The sequence below is a fragment of the Amblyomma americanum genome, chromosome 8 (assembly GCF_052857255.1).
Source record: "Amblyomma americanum isolate KBUSLIRL-KWMA chromosome 8, ASM5285725v1, whole genome shotgun sequence".
In the NCBI taxonomy this organism is placed as follows: Eukaryota; Metazoa; Arthropoda; class Arachnida; order Ixodida; family Ixodidae; genus Amblyomma; species Amblyomma americanum.
In genome coordinates, this window is record NC_135504.1 from 48,384,007 (window position 1) to 48,408,995 (window position 24,989).

The 24,989-nt window shown below is 44.2% G+C and overlaps 1 protein-coding gene across 1 annotated transcript in view; it reads right to left on the reverse strand.

Moving 5' to 3' along the window:
- Positions 1-6,000, reverse strand: part of LOC144102356 (uncharacterized) — an 87,072-nt gene extending 81,072 nt beyond the window's left edge. Inside the window, exons 1-3 of the mRNA XM_077635647.1 lie at positions 5,882-6,000; positions 1,911-2,083; positions 35-73 (exon numbers count right to left, since the gene is read on the reverse strand). Of these exons, the coding sequence (XP_077491773.1) occupies positions 35-73; positions 1,911-2,083; positions 5,882-5,951 (282 nt within the window). The 5' untranslated portion in view covers positions 5,952-6,000. The remainder of the gene's footprint in view (positions 1-34; positions 74-1,910; positions 2,084-5,881) is intronic.
- Positions 6,001-24,989: the final 18,989 nt, after the last annotated feature.

The following is a 24,989-nucleotide window of genomic DNA, read 5'->3' on the forward strand; positions in this document are numbered from 1 at the left end:
AAAAATCCAGCGGATATACAGCCCACATACGTACATTGCTATCCGTACACAGGTTGAGGCGGTTCCCGAGGCACTGTAAGGAACAAAGAGTGGAATGTGAAAAAGGCGCAAAAAATTCATGCATTTTCAAAACGACTTCCTGTGATGCTAATAAACTGCACCTGAAAGCTTAGTACGGCTTTCTGTTCTTTTTAATGCGAAAAACAATGTATGTTGAGAAACAGGACGCTAACTATCATGTGTAAAAATTCTTATCGAAATAATGTCTAACGTCAGTATCTCTGTTATAAGATTTGCAAAGTCCTACATTTAGATGCATCACCCTGCACTAAGTAGATGATGAGTGGCTATTGATCAACAGTTGCCTCGGTTAAATTTTCTGTAATGGTTAATTTGCTATCGCGCTCGAGAGGTTCGAAATCGGATGCAGGACGAAATCGCAGCTGTTAGGAACCCATTTAAAAAGAAACAAAATGCAAAAATATCTGTGTACTCTGCGGTGCCACTCTAGGTTAGACAAATTACCCCAGATTACCAAGATTAATCTGGATTTCTCTAATATGGCGCGTCCACCATGCGCACCTTTCGGGAGACAAACCGCACATGCTCCGGTTTCTAGCAACCTTGCTAGCTGTGAGCAATACTAGCCAGGCCGGCTTCTCATTTACAGTGTGCGCTAGGCACTCAACGATAAATCATCGCTGTAAATTAGGTACACCAGGCACTAAATGTCATCACCGATGTAAGACTTTCCGCCTCTTTCATTTCCGTAACAATTAGCGACACAGATTTCGCAATTCACATCTTTAAGCTGAAAGTGCAAAAACCTACTGAAGCTCTCGTTTACGCGAACAATAGTCAGAATAACAATGAGTTGTTTTCTTCCGTTTCCGTGGTCGGTTGTTAAGAGGTGAACGCTTTAGTGATTCGCTCCTATAAGCGCAAGTAATGAAACTTACCTCAATTCTCGACGACAGATCAACTATTTCATGTCGGGCCCCGGTCGTTATATTTTAGCAACTCTGATACAAAATATTTCACGATTCATACCGATTAGTATTAGGAGAAAAACTCTTCTTTAAAGCCTGAACAACGTTATCACTAGTCGAGGAAATCCTTATTCACTCTTGTTACCTTTCCGTAAATACGAGCAGAGAGAGGATACTGTCCGGGCTCATTTCAGTTTCCGTAAGGATTAAAAACCTAAGCGCTTGTCTCCTCACCCAACAGTTACTAGCAGGATATGCCGATCACGTCACTACTGTGCAATACAACAAAAGCCTTAACTACTCACTACTCTCCACACGCGATCTCAGCGTGGTGAAGTGCGCTGTCGACAGAGGTTAAAATGAAAGTTTGTGTTCTATGACCTATAGTGTAAAAAACATGTCTTCACAATTAAAGCACGCGTTTTGGTATTCCTCACCTGTATCGCTTTTTCCTACATACATCTCCGGATCGGTTTCGAGAAAATTTAGCTCGCGTGCTGCTGTGCATGTTGGCACAGGGAGGCTGTGCTAGTAGCATCGCCGAGAAATGTAGCATCGTATCACTAAAGAGAGCACAGAGGTACCGATCCGCTGTTCCTTTTGCTGGAGCGAGAGTCATGAAACTTTCATTGAATAAACACACTAAAAAGAAAGCTATGGTTAACCTTAGCACTAAGATCAACATAAAGACCGTCTGTTATGAAGTAAAACCTAAAGCATCGACATCTATTCGCGAAATTCTCACAAATATTGTTCTAGAGTGACGAATTTATTTTCACTATGGTGGACTCAACACCCCCAGCTAGTCCTGCCAAATTTTTAGATATTATTGTGGCGGACTATGCTTCCTAGAACTCATATGCAGGTACCGATGCGCAGTACACCTGGAGTATACTGCTGTGTTCCAATATGAAGGTGTACCTCGCTGAGCCCTAGAACATCTGGTATATTCGCCTCGATGCAGGAGCCGTCAGAAGGCACACCGCCCGAAGATGTGATGGTGTCACTTGATTGCGCTGTGCTCGCTACGGACGCAGGTGTGGTTGCAACCGCCAAGGTAGTCGCTCCTTGAGTTGTGGCTGCATCTGAAGGAACTAACATAGCGTCACCAAGTTTTGATTAGTTCTCGTTCAATCTTATTGAGCTAAGACTGGGCAATACGTTAGTTTTATTTTCCAAAAGATTTTTTTCAAGTGCCCATTCCGCTTTGACTTTCTGGATCCACAATTTCGATCTGAAGCTCCTCCCTGTGTTTTCTTAGCACAACGGTATCATCAGAAAGCTTGAGGTTACATTCGCCTCCTTCATTATTTCTGTTAACGGATCTTCCGCAATAATTTCTCTGAGTAACATATTAGTGGAGATACAGAGCCCAACTACCACACCATTCTTGAATGGTGTCTTATCAACTTCCCTTTGGGGTACTAAAATTGCTAAGCACCATTTATTAATGGTTTCCGGGATTTTTTCTGCGTATATCTGAGACAATCCGTAATAAATCAACGGTGCCTGAAATCTCAGGCTTCGATTCAGTCAAGTCACTGCTGCTAATCTAAGGAGGGTGTTGGTAAGGGCTGGTTGTAATCTGCTGATTTGTGTACTAGCTTACTGGTGGCGTAAAAAAAAAGATATAGCTTTCGTAGCGCAAACAAAGATGCAGAGCCGGATTGGTCCTGTGATTTTTTCACTAAATATTTTACAATTTATGCTTTTGCACAAGTTGCAAATTTAACTGATCTGTCTTTCATAAATTACTTCGGTCTCGCCAGATATATCCAACGGATGCCGGCGTCTGTCATGGGGTTCTTCTGGGCTAGTTGCCAATTCCCATGAGTGGCCTGCAGCTCGACCGTCCGCATTTTGGAGGTTTGAGCGGTCGTTGTATTTTCTCCGGGCCAAAATATTTCGAGTGCATAGAATTGCTTTCTACTACTACAGTGACGTCAAAGAACGTTTACTGGTGGACAGTGCCGTGCCATGAAATAAAAAAAAAGGCCGGCTCTCAGGATTGGGCACAACGTTAGCGCATGGCGAACTATTTTAAAGGAACGTGGCGTCGTCACAAGATCTCCCTTCTGTACAACGTAGGACACGAATGCTGCATATCAAATTTTAATTTTTGCGCCGCAATTAGGTACCTCCAGACATGATTATACAACAAGCAGCTCCTACGACGAAGGAAAAATTCGGTGATCTGCGACCGTGTGCGATGCAAGGTAAGAAAATTTGTGTCGACGCCAAATTTGGTTTACGTTTTTCAAGGGGCTCTTACAGTCTGTACATCCACTGTGTTCCACTGCATACTGCACCTCCGCTATCTTGCAGATGCGCTCCGTATGGCGCATAAACATACTCTTCATGTTTAAGAATGCAGTGCTATGAGTATGCTGGGAACCTTTGCCTTGAGAGCTACCGCTTCGTTGTTCAAGTTTACTGTTTCTGGATCGTTTCATAGAGTATGTTATGTGCAGGCTGTGGCTGAAAAGTTCAGGAGGGAACTAAAAACTATTTACTTGGTATGTATGCGAGAGCAAGCACGCGGGAACTATAGGATGTAGGTATCCTTGGACGCTCCGCTAATGCCTGTAGTGATACCGTGCACTCGAGAGCGCTGCAATCTTTCTCATAAAATATGGTGTATATAGCCGTCCATGATGAAGTGGAGCGGACCGACTCTTCGAAATTCGGTTTAGCCGCTCGGTGGGCTCTCCCATTTTCATGTTCACTATTACGTGTTTCGGACTACAATGAGCTCATGAGGCTGGTTTGTAGCTTCATAGTCAGTCTCTGTCATGTCCATAGAATGTGTAAAGATGTTGCTCCGATGCGCACAATACAAGATATTGTTTTTATGTACGCGCTCAACTCTGTGATTCAAATTGAAAAATGAAGACGAATTGAGTTTGAAAAATATTGTTTTGAACTTAAATAAGTAGGGACTATTGACAAACACTCTATTGCTACACTGCTAGTTTGCAGTGTTAGGAAAGTCCGGAAACCAGGAAGACTGCAGGGTTAAATGTGTGGTGGCGCTTCATTACTTACCGCGAATTTACAATTTCAAACCCCTTTGCTTATGGTCGTCTGCCATCAATGCGATGTTTTGTCACTCGTATCACACAATTTGGAGAGTTATTTAGCTTTAGTCAATGTAAGCATGCTAAGATATGCGTAAACGTCAGAAAAAGTGTCCTGCTGTGGCGAACGCCGCATTAAGTAATACATCCTTTTAAAAACAAAACATAAAGGAAGGTTAACTTTCTTGTGGGCCGCTGGGTTCCAAAAAAAAAATTGCTCTTACTAAACGCACTGGCGAGAATGCCAGAGCTAGTTCGTCATTTTGATAACGCAGTTAGGAAAGCACTGCCCCGAAACTAGTGCATGCTGCATTTGCTAGGCAGCCCGTCCAGATCCCCCCTGGCCGTTTCACTTACACAATTTGTGCTCGTTGAAGAGAGCCTTTGGTAGGCGAGGGTCAAGTCTACGCGGTGCCAATGGTCTCTGGCCCGGCCAAGTGCAATAACTCACAGATAACATGCCTAATAGTTTACCGACAGCCTCGAAACATGAAGTATTTATGCCTCAGGTATCATAAGAGGGTTCTCGCAGAGTTTCCACCCTCTTCGTTTGACCACGTTCCTACATATCATTCGCGGTAATACAGTACGTGCTACGTCCAGCACAATGGCTCACGGTGGGGGTGGTGAACACTTAAAAGGTTTGCTTACACTACACATAAATACCCCCCCCCCCCCCCAAAGCAGATGACTGGACATCAGTCGCAGTAGCCCCAATGCAATACAGAAATAAGAAATGGCCGTAGCTCAGTTGGTAGAGCACCGGACGCGCAATTCGGAAGTCGTGGGCTGGGATACCATCATCGACATGTGGTTGTTATTTTCTTAGGCTTTATAATCCACCATTGATGAATAACCATATATTAAGAAAGACATCTCATACGCTCCTTGGTTTTGGTGGCTGTTGGCTGCCACCATGAATGACAACTGATTTTTACAAATAAATTTTCATTTTCATTTTTCCACAGCGTTTTATGATTTACCATTCTTTGCTTTTTTAAGTGGCCTTAGCATCGTTCTACAAGCAGCGCTGTATGTTCAACCAGTTATTTTCTTTTTGAGGGTGAGTAGGGTGCTCGTTTAGACGAAAACTCCAAGCTAGCGTTTAGCGCATGGAATACAATATCTAATTTAAAAGAGCTGAAATTCCTGCACCAAAAAATGCATTGGTTGCGCAAATGTGAATATGCGTTCTGATTTAGACACTCACAAAAGTCTGGATTTCGCAAAACACAGCAAAGAAGAACCGAAAAGTCCATCTCCTCATTATGTTTCTAAATTTGTTCGCTGTTTTGATTTGTCAGCCTTGAAACATAAAACAACCTTCACTGACCTTTATCTCGTATACCGGTGTTCAGTAACAGCTCCTGAGCGATGGTTCTACAGGGGTCTATATAATCATATTACGGCAATGGTAGGCATTTAACGCTTCTTGTAACTGCCTCACCATTCATCAAACCCTACAAATCAAATATAATGCGCAATTTTCTGTCTGATCAGCTGATTAAACACAAACACCGAAAACGGGCGAAAAGAAATTTCTCGAAACAATCGTAACAATGCAAAAACAATTTCAAATCACTCGCTATAGACATGAAATGGAAAAAAGGTTTATTGTAAGTGACAATTTATATTTACATTGAAATCAAGTAGTTTTTATAGGAGGGTTGAAAAAAGCTGAAGTCAAAATTTAAGCGTTATCTCGTCGCCTCCAAGCATACAACAAGATGCTTAAGAATGGTAGTCGGGTATCTAAAGCAATATTGAACAAAAGACACTCGAGACACTTTACAAAGAACTGAAGGCAGTTCTTACCTGTGCTAGCGCAAGCTCGGTAGGGGACCGTCAGAAGGGCCACCACAAGCACAATCGGTGCGCAAGTCATTTTTACACTAAGAAAGTTTCAAAGTGCTCCTCGGTTACTCGCACTGCTATGGCCTCTAGTGATGCCTCGTGAGATGAAGCTGGCTTTTATACTTTAATGAAACCTAAAAAACTGTGTCTGGTGCTATGGCTCTTTTCCTTGAATAAATTTTCATGGTCTGTCAGCGCTTGTACAGATGTTACACTGGAAGCGCACCGAGCTTGCATCAGGTACTGCGTGTTGGATTGTCGACCAGAGGTTGGTTCAAATCTTGAACGAGATCTATTCGAATGAGTTGTGTTAGAGTCTATGCATCGGACGTACGATGCATTTATTTCCCCAAATATGTGGCTGGCCGCAGCTGCGCAATTCCGGCTACGCTTGCCACAACTTACTTGATGTAATGTCACTGATAACGTTTTTGTTCTGAACTGCTATGAATCATCCGCAGCTGCGTGCTCTTTCGATTTTCAACATAAGCCGATCTTTCAAAGTCTGCTGTTGTGAAAAGCGGTTGCTGGCTGGAAACAAGATCCGCTTACGTTCGGCTCAGCTTTCCGCTTCTCTTCACGTGGACAGTTCCGGTTATAGATTCAAACTCACACGGCTACATTATACGGCCAAATGCGTCCCTCGCGACTTCAGTGACAAAAGACGATGAAATAAAACGCGGAAAATGGCAATCCCAGAAGACAGTACTGCGTTGGGCCTGAGTTTTTCTACGACGAGGATAGCTGCCCTTAAACAGCAGCTTCATGGTACTAAATGAAGGCACAGCGCACTAAAGGCGGGACTGAGAAAGAGACAAACACAGCGCTGACTTACGGCTGAAAGGTTTTATTGCTCGCACGCAATAAATAGGCGGAAAGGAGCACAATCAACAGAAGAACAGCATCAGTGATGATAGTCAAAAAAACACAACAAAAAAAGCAAACCATCACAACCTACACAAGCTGTCTCTTTCTCAGTCCCGCCTTTCGTGCGCATTGCCTTCATTTAGTACCATGTACCGACTAGCCCAGACAAACACCTTATAGCAGCTTCATACAAGTGGTTATCGTCTTGACTTGTTCTCATCCTTGACCAATCATTTGGAACTGCATTGAAACTTTTTTTGGGCTAGATGGTGCACACTTGAACTGAAATTGGCCTGTGTGTAGTCTTTGTTCTTTCGTGTGGTTTGCATGGTTTGGCTCCATTCTTTCACCAATCATTTGGGACAGCGAGTTCAATAACAGAATCAGAACAGCGTTTTTATTAGCAAGCCTTAAATCACATATAACATCCTATCTTCTACCAAAGTTTTTCTGAGGATGCCCAACAGTCCATGAAAGAATCAACATTTTTTTCTGTGGCGGTGTCAACCTGCGATCACTCACTAATATATGAGGTTGTGAAAAGCGATGACGTCTGATCCAGGTAGGCGAAGCCGACCTCAGTTGTAGCAGGTACTCATATATTAATTTTTCGTGATCATGTTATGGCGGATCTACCTCCAAAAATACAGATTGCTTCGTTTAGTGATCTGGAGGGCCGGGTGCCACAGCTGCCAAAACAGGCTGCAATGTATAGAAAATATACGAGGTACTGCAGCCGGGTGTGTGCGCGATAACTAGACCAGAGAGCAGTAGAATATGTTTATGTCATCTTCTCATGCACTGGTTTGAATTCAAATATTTTTTTCCTGCATATTCTATTCTTCTTCGCCGCTTAAAAGCATGCGTAAGAGCCGGCACTTGCTCCCAAAATACAGAAACTTCGGCAACGAGTGCTTGGCTTTCAGCCAATACCAGTGTTTTTTCTCTCTTGTTTAGTGCCATCCCTCCTTTCCAGTAAAACGCTATTGATTCATTTATTCTAATATTCTCACCTTCTCGCTCTTTCACAAAGGCGAAAGTTCCCTAGAGTCTCGCCGACAACAAAACAAAAACTTTAAAAAAGAGGCAAATTCCTCGCGTTCTGAAAATAAAAACTTCGGAAGCTGGACTCGCGGCAAATCAAAATACCAGTCACATGTACAGTTATGTACAGGCGCCTTTCGTTTAGACCGTGAGACTAGCCAGACGGATTATCCAAGGTTACTGGAATAAAAATACAAGAATTTCGCTGTCATAATACATGAATTCCAAAAAAGCAGTGACGTAATGGGTTCACCATTGTCAGTATGACGGCGCCTAATGCAAGACTCTCCCATTTCTCCAGAGTTAAACCTGTTTGTGCCAGCCGCGGCCGTGTTATTGCATCAAATTCTCTAAGCTTGTCAGCTCAGCCGACTTTGCGCCGCACCTGCTAAAATTGCATGCTCTAGTATGTGCAGCCCGAAGTCGGCGCAGGTGCGGCATGGGTGTGCTCTGGTACAAATGCACATGGACTTGATCTTTAGGCTAAATCAAGTAGTGACACAAATAACGGTATGTCTAGACATGTTCATGCATTTTCCTTTTTCATTACATTGACTGTCAGTTTAGTGAGAAGAGCCGATGTCCGTCCTTCTGTGCCGAAAAACATGTGGTCCACCTTCCCACCAGGGTGAGGACGACCTGCCCATCACAGCACATGGCAAGAGAATTCTAGTTAAATGCATTTCCCACACTTCCGTTGTGGTGCCGCGCAGCAGCTAACTATTTTAGAGATAGGCAGAAGCAAGAACAACTCTCTGTGCAAGAAAACACCCTTGCTGGAGCTCGGGATGCAACCTGGGTCCACAAACATCAGCCGTTCCTGTGTTTGCAACTTTCAGCACGCGTGGTAGTGACACGTCGCTTAACCGCTGCACCACTGCAGCAGCAGTAGTATGAGAGCTGCTCGCGGCCTATGAATGTAGGAAACAGAAGGAGTACTTGCGTCGTCAAATTTTATTTCCACCTCTAATTTTCCTTTCCTTTTGTTCGGGCATGATGACAATCGTTTCGTAAGCAAAGGGAGGTAGCGATCTATGCAACTAAACGAGGCAAGGTAGATGTGGACAGCAATACGCCGGTGGCAACCCTTCTGCAAACGCATTCATTCCTAGTGTGCCAGAAGGAATACGCAATTCGTCTCACAGTAATTTCATAGTTTCTTTCCAGACAATGGATTAGTACAGGTGATGCCTGGCAGATGTTTAGACATGGGTTCGTGCTGCGTCATTCGTCGGCATCGTTGCCGCTTCGCCTGTGACATTGGTGATAGGGGCGTAAAGAGAAGTTGCATCAAAAGCGTACTGGTGAATTCCCAGCATGCCGTTAGCATGTGTTACTTACGTCTCCAAGAGAACGTAGAAATGGAAGTGAACCTACTAAACATAGAAACGTCACACAAAAGAATACGACCGCACTTTCCTGTTAGCACTCGTTTTCCTGATTTGCATAATGCACTTTAGCCATTGCCAGTTTAGTGGTCTTTTCCTAGGAAAAATGCGCAGACGTCACCTAAAACATTCGACTGCTTGGGTAATATAATTTTTCATGCCCGCGCCACAGCCCTAAGGGGCATGCGAGACAGGATGCGGGTACGCGTGAGCGCATTGCACCAATATTGCACATTTCTCTCGTCTTGTACAAATGGGGACGACGTGTGCGAAAGCTGTCACGATCGGTTTCGCTGCCAAAAAAAAAAGAGTCTGTAGTCTTGCCAGTTTTTTTCTCCGTAGGGCCGCGAGGAATGCGTGCTTGCCATTGGTTATGGTAGGAAGTCGTTTCCAAGGACTGAAGCGTTCACGTGCCGTCCACATATAGTTGAGAACAACCGAAGAGATATTCCCTAAACAGCCTTCATTCAAGGTCCTTCAGCCTTTCGGTGGCAGTGCCCTTGTATGAAAACATGTTCATCCTTCCGCCACGATCGCAAGCGGAATTCTTCTCAATGGCATTCAGAGCATGTCAATTTGCGAAAGCCTGCCTCGACTAGAACTAAGAGGTTATGAGACTATCACGGCAATTAAAGCTTTGAAATGAACTCTTGAGCGATGCGCAAAGCATAAAAAGTAGCATAGAAATACAAACAGTAGGTTTTAATCACAACGTTACAATTTTTGTGCTCTGTGTGTTTCTGTTTCTATTTTCTTAAGTTTTTATCTTAGCTTCATGACGCAATAATGATGAGTTGTGTTGTTCACACTGTTTATGTCAGCTTTGTGCACAATCTTTCCGACTGTAATCCCTGTTGGCGCTGCTGGAAAATAAATAAACAAATACATTTCATATTGTCATCCTGTGTTCCATTCATTGCTGCGTAGTCGCCTTTTAATTGGGCAAATGAGCCATAGTGAATGACCATGGTTTGAAGCGAAATTCGGCGCTGACTATAATAAAAGCGCCCTGTCTTTACCGTACCCGTCATCAAACAGTGTTTACTCAATGGTAGTAGATTTAGTATTTAGCATTGCACTGTTGAGCTAAGAATGATTGTGCAGCCCAGCTGTTGGTGCGAACAGAATTGCGTGCGTTCTATGCTGTATGCGACAGCGTTCAAATGGGCTTTTCTTCCAACGTGTCTCTCCTTGGTGCCGTGTGGTAATATGTCTGGTAATCGCGCCCCGACACTTTCTATGAAAACTGCACGTTTCTGTTGGGGATGTAATTAGTGGTTAGAGGTTTTTGGAAAACAAAATGGAGTAATAGCTGTCCTAATTCTCTGTATACACTTCAACTGCGCCATAAGAGAGCGGAGGAAGCTATATATATATATATATATATATATATATATATATATATATATATATATATATATATATATATATATATATATATATATATATATATATATATATGTGGCATGGTTCCTTTTTCTGCTGCTTTATTAGTAATTTTATTCAAGCTATTTATTAATCTAGGTAATATTATCCCACTGATAAGCACAACACATCATTAAAAAAAAAAATAACGTTCCCCTATGCACCTTGGTTTCGGTGACTGTTCACTCCCTTCATAAGTATATATATATACATGATTTAAGGTTAGAGAATCAACAATTCCACATATATATACATATAGATATGAACGCTCAACTTAAGTATGTCCAGCAATTTTGTTGTCACCATACAGTAGAGAGTAGTTATTGCCTCTCTCGGCGTTGTCCTATATATATATATATATATATATATATATATATATATATATATATATATATATATATATATCGAAGTATACCGCATCATTTAAGGAAACATTTTTATTTGACTCGACGTTTCGATCGGAGGACCGATCTTTTTCAAGAGTGACCATACAGTGCACGGGCGCGTGTTCTTATTGCATGGGACTTGACACACAGAAGGCTTAAAAAGAAAAGAAATAAAGAAAAGTAAAAAAAGAAAAAAGGGGGAGGGGGCGGCCGGGAGACCGGAACACAACTGACACCGATGGCATATTAGGGAAGCAAAGATGGCGCGTCGCGCGCGCGTGAACACACTACACACACACACACACACACACACACACACACACACACACACACACACACACACACACACACACACACACACACACACACACACACACACACACACACACACACACACACACACACACACACACACACACACACACACACACACACACACACACACACACACACACACACACACGAAGCGAAAGAGGGAGGCCGAGCTGGGTGCGCACGCGGCTACTGGGACAAGAAAAAAGAAACAAGAAAAAGAGAGAGGGAGAAGCAAAAGCAGAGAAAAAGGGGAAAGCAAAGAAGAAACGTGGTGGGGCTTAAAAAAAGAAGGGATACGTCCGCCAATTGTGGGTTTCGGTATGCCTCTGTCCGCGCATGTGCGGCCCCGAGCGGCTCCGAAAGGTGGCCCGGACGAGGCGGAACAGGTTGAGACCGCCCAAAGTGGCTCCACATGGTGACACGCGAGCCGCTAAAACCAGATGAGGTTCCCATAGGAGGACCAGATGGAAAGGCTGGTTGACAGGAATGCAAAAAAACAAGAAATATAGCAAAGAAAAATTTCAAAAAATAAAAAATATATATAAAAATGACAAAAAAAGAAGAAAGAGAAGGGGGCATATGGCCCTCGCGGGACCAAAGAATCAGATGGAAACAAGCCGAAACTGACATGCAACAGGGGTATGACCTCAGACGACTCGGTCAGTGGTGGTACTTTGTCTATTAGGGTTGAAATTTTCTTTGGTTTCTGCCATCGAAAGAGACGATAGGGTTCCATGGCTTTCGTTGATGCCCTTTTGCACTGTGTTAAATTTGAAAATAAAGTATGATTCGCGTTGCTCGCGCTCCCGGGTGTTTTTAAAGCTACTCTGCAATATCGTTACTTTAAGTTTGTCAAACTCGTGGCCTTTTTCGCGGAGGTGTCTCGATATTGGGAGGCCAGGGAGAGATTGAGTATGTGAGCGGTGGTTATTAAATCTTAATCGGAAGGAATTGTCTGTTTGGCCAATGTACTGCATCTGACATTCGCCACACTCGAGCATGTAAACAACATTATTGGAATCGCACTTTAAGTCCTCTCGGATAACATGTTTGAAATCTGAATGGGTACTTTTAGTCAGTGATGTGGTTTGCATGTGTTTGCAAACTTGGCATCTGCTCTTTCCGCAAGGTGTGCAACCGGATCGCTCTAATCTAGTACTGACATTCACAGAAAACCTACCGAATATTAACAAAATCCCGCAAAAACACTTCAACATCATAGAACAAAGTGAGCGGCTCTCAAAAATTTTTCTATTGGTCCCCCGGGTAACATACAGAAGGCCAAAAAATTTACAAAATCACCTTGTGCACTCACCGGTTAATAAACCGAGGCCGGTGGGTTGCACACCTTGCGGAAAGAGCAGATGCCAAGTTTGCAAACACATGGAAACCACAGCACTGACTAAAAGTACCCATTCAGATTTCAAACATGTTATCCGAGAGAACTTAAACTGCGATTCCAGTAATGTTGTTTACATGCTCGAGTGTGGTGAATGTCAGATGCAGTACATTGGCCAAACAGACAATTCCTTCCGAGTAAGATTTAATAACCACCGCTCACATACTCAATCTCTCCCTGGCCTCCCACTCTCGAGACACTTCCGCGAAAAAGGCCACGAGTTTGACAAACTTAAAGTAACGATATTGCAGAGTAGCTTTAAAAACACCCGGGAGCGCGAAGAACGCGAAACATACTTTATTTTCAAATTTAACACAGTGCAAAAGGGCATCAACGAAAGCCATGGCACCCTATCGTCTCTTTCGATGGCAGAAACCAAAGAAAATTTCAACCCTAATAGACAAAGTACCACCACTGACCGAGTCGTCTGAGGTCATACCCCTGTTGCATGTCAGTTTCGGCTTGTTTCCTTCTGCCGTTCAACTCATTCTTTGGTCCCGCGAGGGCCATATGTCCCCTTCTCTTTCATTTTTTTGTCCTTTTTATATATTTCTTTATTTTTTCAAATTTCTCGGTGCTATATCTCTTGTTTTTTGCACTCCTGTCAACAAGCCTTTCCATCTGGTCCTCCTATGGGAAGCTCATCTGGTTTTAGCGGCTCGCGTGTCACCATGTGGAGCCACTTTGGGCGGTCTCAACCTGTTCCGCCTCATCCAACACCACCTTGACTTGACAAGGCCTGTTCATGTCCTCCTCTCCAGACTGCCTACGTCACGCTAGTTGTCCGATTCTCCTGTTGCCGGCAGGCGCTCTCGCGACGGGGGGACGGGGCGAGTCAAAAATTTTTGACAAGTCGGAACGTGTTTGCCACCCGCCTGTCCTTGCTTCCTCTGGTTAGGTTCAGTTCTGCGTCGCACTGCGCTGACATTCTTTTTGCGCTCTTTTCGTTTTTGGTGAAGTGTATTATTTTACTATCTTTGCGTTTGTGTGCGATCGTGCTTGTGTGTCTGTGTGCAGAATAGTTGCGGAAGTGTTGCGTGCAACAATCCTGTGGCTTTGAGCAAAAGCAAACGCCTCACTTTGTGCGACATGGGACGGTGTTGTGTTCCGGGATGCCGCGGGAATTACGACAATAGGCCCAAAGTGCGGGTTTTATCTTTCCCCAAGAATGAAGGTCGGAGGCAATCCTGGATTAGAGCCATTCCGCGCAAGGATTTCACACCCAGCATACACTCCAAGGTGAGCAGACGATATTTACTTCATTACATTGTGCATCGCATGACTCGCGTTCTCGCTTAGTAACTCTTGAAGCAATTAAGTATGGTTTGTGGTCAAAACGTTCGCAGTTTTATTGCGCTTCCGGATGGACAATGCGGTGTAAACGAGCAGAAATATTCAGGACAGTGTCAAACTGCATCATAACAGATGTTTCATAAAATAGTGTGTCCATGTATCGATGATAATTCAGTCGTTTTCACGTGTGGCGCAGGTTTGCGAACTTCACTTCCAAGGGAGTGAACTCATCACGAAGCTGTCACATTTCGATGCAGCGTCGGGAAAAACTGTGACAGTTGACAGCGAGAGGGTGCACCTAGTGCCAGATGCCGTACCGTCGATTTTCCCTAACTGTCCAGCGTACCTGAGCACAAGCAGTACTCGTCGCGAATCTCCAGCCTCTAAGAGGGCACGAATGGAAGACGAGGCCTTGAGCAAGGCAATCAAGAACTCCATAGACACAAAAGGAGAAGAAGAGGAGAGAAATGCAGTGTCACCACTTGAAGACTTGAAGGGCAAACTTTCTGCTGTCTGCAATAGTCAGTTCTGGACCGTCAGCGTCAATAATCGCTGTGTAATGTTTCTCCGCATCGAGGATAATCCTGCACCGCATGTTAGGTTTTCCGTCACAGTGTGTGCTGATCTCTCAGTTTCAGTGTCAGCAGGTATGATTAAGCTTATTTCATTACCCTGTGGACGCTCAGTGCCAGATGCAGTGCGTGACACCCGTACGTTGTCCTTAATGCTCGAGCAGCTAAAAAATCACATGACGGAGACGCCAGAAGCTACAAGTGCGTCAAAAACAACGAGAGTGCTGCAGCAGATCAGCTCCTTGCTCAATGAACTGTCTGAAGACAACGATACAACCAAAGAACAAAGTGCCTTGTTTCGTCTTCTAAACGAGCAGATTGCTCTCACACTCGCTGCCCTCATTCGTCGATACAGTGCTGAAACTTTAGTGTTTTCTAGCATCCTGCACTCCATTTCCCCGCACGCTTATAACTTTGCGAGGTCGGCGTCGATGTTGACGTTACCCCATCCTTCAACACTGCGCCGCGTTTGCTCCAAGTATGGAGGCGATCCAATGCAGGAACAAAAACAAGCCCACATTCTTTCCTACATCAAAGAAAGGGTGAAGTGCATGGAGCCGCACGAAGAGACTGTAGTGCTGATGCTTGATGAAATTCACATCAAGCCGTACTTCGATTACAAGGGAGGCAGCATAGTAGGATCATCAGCCAATTCTCAAGAAGCAGCCACAACGGCCCATGTTTTCATGGTTCAGTCGCTCCTGTCAGCCAACAAAGATGTGATACACATTCTGCCCGTTTCTAAAATGAACTCCGAAATCCTACTTGAGTACTGCAAGAAGATAATTTTGGAGGTGGAATCTATGGGCCTTAAAGTCATAGTTGTAGTTACTGATAACAACTCGCTCAATCGGAAAATGATGTCGCTTTTCTCAAGGAACCATGAAGTGAACATTGTTTATCCCCACCCAGCCGATAAAAGCCGTCCTCTTTTTTTTGTCATCGACCCTGTGCACATACTCAAATGCGTCAGGAATAATTGGATCAACCAGAAAAACGAAGGAACATGTTTCTATTTTCCTGAAATAAGCCTGTCTGGAGAACTGCCCGTAGGACCTCCCAGAATGAAAGCTGCATCGTTTGAAGCCGTGCGACAGCTTTATTCATCGGAGAAGACATCGCTCTTAAAGTTCGGCTACAAGCTAAATGCCAAAGCAGTCAATCCAACGCCTATGGAAAGACAAAATGTAAAGTTGGTTTTAAACGTCATGAACCCGTTTATCGCAAACGCACTTGAAATGCGTGGCGAAGCCTTCCAACTCATGAGCGCCAATTCAACAGCCTCTTCATCAACATTATAACGAACTGGTGGAAGGTCGTCAACGTAAAGAGCCCTTCCAAAGGTCGCCGACTGAACGACTCCCTGCAGAATCCTGTGACTACGGTGGTGGATCAACAGCTGACTTTCCTGAACGGCATGGTAGACTGGCTGGACGCTTGGCGCAGTGTCAACATGACCAGTGGCTGCATGACGAAGGAAACACATACTGCTTTGAGGCTAACTTGCTACTCTCTTGTTGAGTTGTCGCGTTACTGCCTAGAAGACCTGAAATTCAGGTATGTTCTCCTAGGCAAATTTCAGACGGACACACTTGAGGATCGCTTCGGTCGATATCGTCAGCTTGCTGGTGCACAGTATCACATTTCTGTGCGACAGCTTCTCGAATCAGAAAAGAAAATTCGTCTACAAAAGCTGCTGATGCTTCCGCAGCCAGAGAACAACAGCGCGAGCGACACGGAAGAAATTCCGCAACACAACTTCTCCCTGCTGGTCTCTGATGAAGAAATTTCCAGCCCGAAGCACGACATGGAAGTCGTCGCCTACATCGCTGGATACTGTGCCCATTCAGCTCTCAAGAAGGTGTCTTGCACATTTTGCCGCAGCGTTCTCATTCTGGAGAATCGGGATATAGAAGTTGAATCCACGAAAATGATTGCCAACTTATCAAGGGGAGGATTAAAGTTCCCGCAACCATGCACTGTGCATATGGTGCTAATTACAACCCTTGTTGTGGAAAAACTCACCACGGGAGAAAATGCAAATTCTTTCCTCGCATCAGACAACCAACGTGCCATTGTCAGCTCCATTTCCGCCTCTATTATTGGAGATGTTGATCCAGAAACGTGCGAAAATGGACACACTACAGAGACTCTCGTGCGACAGGTAGTGCGTGCTGCAACGAACGTAGCTTTGAACAACTTTTGTAGACTACAAAATGATACGATTCACAGCTCTGCACAAAAGAAGGCTGCAGAGAGAAAGATGAAAACATTAAGCAAGAAATGAAAAGGGTCAGTTCTAGCCATGCTTTCCAATAAAGCAATTCATACAAACGCATTTGTGGCACTGTTTCAGTATGCTGTCGTAAAGACTAAAAGCAGCCTCACATATTCGCGTTGCATGCCTTGGAGTCGCAAACACTATATTCTGCTACAAAAAAAAAAAACGCACCCCGGTTTTTATCCTAACAAGCACCCAAGACATATCTAACGCGAATGCGTGGCGACCGAAAGGAGCGGCCGAGGGGGGGCTGCCGGGCCACTGGAGTGACGTCACGGCCTCCGTGGAGGGGCCTTGTCTAGTCTTGGTGGTGTTGCCTCATCCGGGCCATCTTTCGGAGCCGCTCGGGGCCGCACATACGCGGACAGAGGCATACCGAAACCCACAATTGGCGGACGCATCCCTTCTTTTTTTAAGCCCCACCACGTTTCTTCTTTGTTTTCCCCTTTTTCTCTGCTTTTGCTTCTCCCTCTCTCTTTTTCTTTTTTTCTTTTTTCTTGTCGCAGTAGCCGCGTGCGCACCCAGCCCGGCCTCCCTCTTTCGCTTCGTGTGTGCGTGCAGTGAGTTCACGGGTACGTGACGCGCCACCTTTGCTTCCCTAATATGCCATCGGTGTCAGTTGTGTTCCGTTCTCGCGGCCGCCCCCTCCCCCTTTTTTTCTTTTCTTTACTTTTCTTTATTTCTTTTCTTTTTAAGCCCTCTGTGTGTCAAGTCCCATGCTATAAGAACACGCGCCCATGCACTGTATGGTCACTCTTGAAAAAGATCGGTCCTCCGATCGAAACGTCGAGTCAAATAAAAATGTTTCCTTAAATGAAGCGTATACTTCGATGTATATTATTTTAAGCAGTCATGTACCTCATGTTATCACAGCTATATATATATATATATATATATATATATATATATATATATATATATATATATATATATATATATATATATATATATATATATATATATATATATATTGGATTGAAGTTTAGAGAATCAACAATTCCGCATTTATATACATATAGATATGAACGCTCAGCTTAAGTATGCCCAGCAATTTTGTTGTCACCATAGAGAGCAGTTATTGCCTCTCTGGAGTTGTGGTTTTTCGGCGTTGTCCTTTCGCCCGGTGTTGTTTCAATTTTTTACAAAAAATTTTTTCCCACCTAAAATTTTCTAACAAAATTTTTTTCACCCGGGTTTCCACAAAACTGTCTCAGCGCCGATTTTTCCCCGGTCTGCGCTCAAACTTCGCGCCCCACGCCTTTCGTGTTTCCATGGAGCGCATTGCTTAGGCGTCGTTTTCTGCCGGAAGTCGTGCTACTCCTGAGGGATTTCGGACCGGGCGTGGACAGCGTTGCTGCAGAAACGCGACGCTAGAGCATAGGTTTCCGGAGTACTTTCGGTAAATGGGCTGTGATGGTGAAATAGGCGAATACGGGCATGGCTGGCTGCCTGGGTGAGTGGACACCTGAATCGCGCTTTGAAGGGCGTGGCGCGGGCGTACACCGCTTAAAAACTTCGCTTGCGCACGGTATTTCGTGCTTAGCAATGCTGAAGCGCGGGACAAATTCTTTCAAGTCCTTGACACCCCCTCTATTGTTATTCAAGACAAGGTTAGCCTTCTTCTAAGCATCTTGTACGGTCGGGATAACATGTCATTGTGCATACAAGATGCATATTTTTTCTAGCTCAACTGCCCCACCCTCGTTCAACAAGTCTTCTTTTACCGGACCCTCACCACCTGCCTCAAACCTTTGCATTGGTCTTAAGGCGCCCTTTATTTCGTCTTTCATCAGTTGCAGCATCTCCCATTACTATATGATACTGCCTATCTCATTTACGTCCTTCTATTGACTACTGTGCAGATTTATCAAGAACTCTTAAGGAAGTTTGACTCTCCTATGCTAATTTCTAATGAACTTGCTCTGTTTCAATTCACGCATGCACCTTATTTTTCCAATGCATTGTTTCCTATTCATCGTTTTAAGGCTACCTCCGTTGTTTAGAGCATGCTCAATTCTATGCATAGTAAACTTGCTTATGTCGGTTACATTGCGCCTATTGATTAATTTTGATAGCTCTACCAGTTTTACTCTGTCGTTGGGGTAGGATTGTTTGATCCTTGAATGCTTCTTATTCGGATCTTTCGTGTCCTGACACAGCTTGCCGGTGCCCTATGGAACCACACTACCGACTACTTCCGCTGCGCACTCTACAGTGCTAGCGGTGAAATTATCGATAACTGTTTTGAAGCTATATCCTGAATTCCTCTACTTTTCCTTTAACTGTTAACTCACTAATGAGATTCCGCTGCACAAATTTGTTCCTTCCCCTCTTAATCTCTAGGCTAATTCGAGACGTTACCTGCCTTTGGTGTCTACAGCGCACATTTCGAGGGCCACAGCATCCTGCACGATGCCATGGCGAGCGCATACTCCGAAGACTATTTCGTGTTTCGTTTTACTAATTGGGCGTTCGACGTCTACTTCCAGATTTTTATATTGCGGAGTAAGGTATTCATGAGCCGTAAATTATTTCTTCCGGCGAACTCCGGTAGTAACTCCCACTGCAATTTGTCGAACCCATGCCAAGTGCCTTGCCTCCACCTTGCATCTTGCGTTCAATCTGCTTGCGATTCTAAATGCGACAGGATTATAAGCCTCACCCCTGCAAAAGACCGCCTCAGTGGCTCTTCGGTTATTGTGCTCGGCTGCAGACACAAAAGACGGGGGTTCTTAGACGGCTGTGGCGGTCGCATTTCGATGGAGGCGAAATTGTAAAGACCCGTGTACTATCTTTTGTTAGTGATCGTTGAACAACACCAGGTGCCTGAAATTTCTCGAGCAGCTCACTATGATGTCCTTCACAGCCTGACTAACTTTCAGGACGGACACACGATAAACATAGCCCACCAATCAAAGCGAAAGAAACCAAAAGCTGTCGTTTGGCACAAAATTTCGGGAAAAAAGATATTTTTGTCTGACACCAAATCCGTCCACTAATTTAGAAAGCACAAAGTCATTACGCCAAATTACGAGCCATCTGTCGCCTCTCCCCCACCTCGTATATTTTCATTGCACAAAGGACAGCTTCATCGCAAAGAAGACCCGGTGGTCTGTCTTAAAATTCGCCGATTGGTCGAGAGCGTTATGAAGTCGTCAGGTCACGTGACGTGCCAGCTTTATGGCCATCCTCCTCACCAACCCCAACCGGCGGTGTGTCTGTCCTAAAGTTCGCTGATTCTATTGCTATTGCACTCTACACTCATAATACGTAATCATCACCACAATCACTTTCTTGTTACGGGCACAGTCTTCTGCTTCCCATACTTCGGGTGAGCACTCCTCATTGTGCAGGAACGGAAGTGCTGATGGGAGGCGGGCGAGGGGTGCCGCCAAGTGGGGGCCTACATCTTTACTATCCGTAGGCTGGCTCATAAATTGAAGCCAGCTCAGTAACTAGAACTTGTACACAAGGCGTCGAAGGGCTCTGAGGTTGTTGTGGCTGTGGAACAGGATGCGTTTTCTTGTATCAGTTCGTAGGCCGGCAAGCAACTCTCCTGAGTCGCCTCTGGGTAGCTGTTTAACGCGTCGCAAATTTAGCTGCACTTTTCACGGTCCCCATTCTCTGGCGCAGTTCATTTAGGTCGCTGTCAGGAGCAGTACCAGACTGACGAGACTATTGCCTGTGATCAACTAGGCCATGTGTGTAGTCTGTTCACTATTTCCTACTCCATTATCGCCTCTTCATAACTTCGGAATCCGCAACTAAAAAAAAAACACTCGTCCTAACAGAAATCATAGCGGGCCCAGTGAACAATAGCTCGCGTCTAATGAGACTACATCAGCTCAGATTGGTAATGAGCAAAGATTTATGTGGATTAGCCCCAGCTAATCTAGGATATACAAAGCGAAAGCGAGTTTGAGGTCTCCACTGACCCACGGAGCCGGTTGTGCGCCTTTCCTTTCGTGAAAACGAACGGTCTTTGCAAAGTTGTCAACGCCAAAGAACTCTATGAACGCCGTCGGCTCACTTGTTTTGTTTCGTTTCTGAGGAAAGGAAACGGCACAGTAACCGTGTCACATACCTCGGTGGACACCCGAACCGCGCCGTTAAGGAAAAGATAAAGGAAGGAGGGAAAGAAAGAGAAAACTGAAAATTGAAGTTTGAATTTTGAGGAACGGCGTGGCGCTGCGCAGCGGCGGAACACCTGTGGCTCGGTGCTACTAGTGGCGCATGCGCAGTAGTGACTAGGGAGCGAGAGAGAAACAGGCGGCGAAGTCGGCGGCGGCCACCTGCGCCGTGCGTGACGTCACTCGTGCTCCAACATACGCCGGGAAGGAGGTCTTGACTCTTCGCGGCTTCGGTCGCCAGGCGGATGCCTTTTTGCTGTTGAGCAGAGACCTCTTTCCGCAGCAGGGCTTCCCAGGCTTCTCTACAATTTACGTTTGCTTTAGCCCCTGGGGAGCTAGCGCATTCCCAGATTATGTGGTCGAGGGTCCCTCTCTCCCCACAGTGCTTGCACTCTGCCTACTTGTGATCGCGGAGGTCCCCGCCCCCGTCCTCTATGCCTGCGTGCCGGGGTCGGGGAGTAGGGGCCTCCTTATCGGGCAGAATATTAAAGTTGTTATCATCATCATCATCATCAACATACGTCGGCTTGCGCGAAGCGCGGTGTTGACTAGCGTAGAGAAGCTTTTCGCTTCAAAAATAACTCAGATATTAAAGTTGCTGGTTGTGAGGGTGAGGAAAGGGTCGACAAAGTAAAGTGAAGGCGCGGGAGGACCACCGTGTTTTACGAAGTGAGGATGCGGGAGAGAGAGAGCCAGATATTTTTACAAGAGGATGACGATCACAAAGGGCCAACGGTACATTGGTGAGGATTAGGGAGGAAAGGCGAAATCAGGGGGTTTAGCCATTCCTGATTACAACTGTGTTATGCAAAGTTTTAGCACCAATTACAAGAAACATTGCATAGAAGTGGAGACAACTATTATTCTCGCAGAAACGATTCATTTGAAACGTACCAGTGGTATTACTAATCACGTAAAAATACCACAATCAAAACATAAATTAACTTATGAGCACTGGATAGCCTGTACTGATGTAAAGGAAGCTGCACACATTTTTCTTTCCAGAATGTGAAAGCCTATACGACAAGATGTGTCTCAAGCAATTTACGTGAACATTAACCGAGAGGTTTTCTTTTTCATAATGCTGCTTTATGAAAGAAATATTGCATGAAGATAATGGGCGAAACTTGGCGTTCTTCAGTTGCCTGAAGAGAAACAAGACTTTAATTCAACTTGAATTATCATTGGTGTGAAGAGAGTGCGATTAGTGTGCACATCATATATGCATCTCATTTTCGGTAGTTCCGGCTTGTTAGATATGATAAAAAGTGCACTGTTTACTTCTTGATTAATTTGAAATGCCTAAGCATCGGGTACACTAAGATGCAGCTGCGGATCCATTCAGAGCGGTTGACCGCTAGCAGAGGAGTCCAAAAAAGATAGAACCAATTTCTTGAGCACAGGGATTTGTTATAATAGTTGAAATCGAGATTACAGGTTGGTCTTGAGTGGAGCGTAAAATGAGAATTTCAGAATCTTTTTGGTCGTTTCGGAAAGCAGGCTGCTTTCCAGGGGAAAGAAAGCACAGGGGAAGAAAGTGCAAAGAATGAGGGAAGAAATGCAATAAAAATATTTGCCCGCACAATGTCGCCGCAGCTAGCTCAGAAGCTTTATAAACTTAGGTCAAGCAAGTGCCTCTTTTTGCTTTATGCGGAACCGGCCTGATAATAACAATTTTAAATATATCGCTGTATCGAGCACCCCATGGACTGCTGTGGCAGAACGTTCATTCTCATTTATACGAGCATGCAGAGATGACAGAACGGTATTTACTATTTCAAAGCCAAATAGTTCATGCTCGATTGTCATGTTGGCGTCCTTTTTATTGCGTGTAAAACAAGTGCTATAGAACAAGCGTCAATCTCCGAGGAATGATTATTCTAATTCCTTGATTAGTTTTATATAAGGGCACATCAGGATAGATGAACGAAATCGAAATAATGAATAGTGGATTAAAGAAGCACGAATCATTCGTGTTCTGCCGCACTTCAGTTCATTCTGTGCTGCGGTTTGTTACAATAAGCACTTAATTTTTTAAAAACGCATTCGGAAAACCTGTTTATTCTGCTTGTTGAAGAAAGAGATTCTTTTCTATGCACAGTTTGTGATTCCGGCCCCGTGTTAAGGAAAATGGTCATTTTCTATGCGCCGTTCGAAACTCCTGCATGCTTTTTTTTCAGCTGCAGACAAAACTCCAAATGGCTGAAGGTATCTTTATCAAAACATACACTTGACGAATCATTCATGAATGTCCACATAATTTTGACTTGTTGAAAGTGGCTATATATATACAGGGTGTTTCACCTAAGATTTCTCAAAATATTTAAAAAATAGGCTGTTTCAGCTAGAATGGCGCTTTTTTCGGCAGAGAATTGTCAGCGGTGTAGTATATCAGAACACAGCTAAGACGTTGTAGCTAGCACGCTGGTTCAATATTATTGAAAAGTTAACTTTTTAACTCTTACTATAAAGCTCCTTAATCATTGAGAGGTGTGCAGCCCACGGAAAGTAATATCAATTCCGGTTTTCAGGGTATCGAAACGCTGTTACCCTCAGCTCTGTGGCCCAACAAATTTTGGTCACATCGCGGAAAAGTACATTTCCTTTCGAAGACCTTCCAGACAAAGCAACCTTGGTAGCGCAAGTAACTCGTCGAAAAAGCCAAAATGCTTTGAACCACAGCGTGAAAGGTAATCGTGTTTTCGAAATTAAAAAAAAACTTAAAGAGTATTACTCGCGGTGGGATACAGCCTGTCTATTATTAGGAGCCTAACTGTGATAGTTAAAAAGTTGACTGTTCAGAATTAGTTAGCCACTCTGCCAGTAATCATCTCTTCGGTGAAATCAGGTGTACTACACAGCTGACAATGCATTGACACAGAAAGCTTTCTTCGAACTGTAAAAGCTTTATTTAAAAATTTTGACTAATACTGAGTAAAACGCACCGTATATTGCTCGCCAGCTACGGTTTTTTCTAATGACATACTTGGCTGAACCGCTCAAGCCTCATTACCGTCGCTATCCACTAAAACGGCGATATGAGCGAGTAGGGACAAGAAAGAAGATGATGGGACCCCAGGCGCTGTCCCGTCTTCATCTTTCTTTTCCCTGTTGCAGCGCTGCTTTTGTTCATCAAGAACCGTCGTTATCAAAAGCCCATTTACGGTCAATTCATTAAAAAACGCAGCCAATGCTGAGCATCCTATAACGAGAAATTTTAGAATTTCATCTACCTATCAATTTTGCAGACACCTGCTACGTTTACATTCTCATGAAATAATGTTAAATGCACTAAGCGAGAAGTTCTTATCTGTTGATTGCCTTACACGTCCTGCAGATGTCGTCTCTCTTCCCCATTTCAATATAATTTAATAATTACTCTCTTTTAATCCTTTATTCTAGTGCCCTGTTTTCTCTTGTAGTTGGCGTGAAATTCTTCTTTTACAGATTTCTGGGCTATGAGATATATTCATTTATTTCTTTTAGGTGCACTTCTTTTTTATGCCAAGAGTTGGACTTCAGAATCTGTGTCCTGTCCCATACTCATCATCATCACCATCATAAACATAAGCCTGACTACACCTACTGTAAGAATAAGAGCCTCTCCAATGTCCTTCCAATTAACCCACTCCTTTGCAAGCTGCGCCCAGCCTATGCCTGCAAACTTCCTAATATTCCCTACACTTACACAGCGCCATTACGGCTTCATACGGAATTATCCCGAAAACTGTGCTGTAAAAGAGAGCTTTTGAGGCCCTCAGCAGGTCACATGTTAAGGTGCGGATCATATCCAGCGGAGACGTAGTAAGCAGGTCAGTAAGAATACACTGAAAGATAGAAACAAAATATACGTGTCGTCAAATATACAACGGTTCTACAAGAAACTTTGTGATTTTACGTACTAAGATCAGTGAGAAAACCCTGGAATCTATTTCTGTCCCCAGCGAGAGTTATGAATGCACTGTAGCC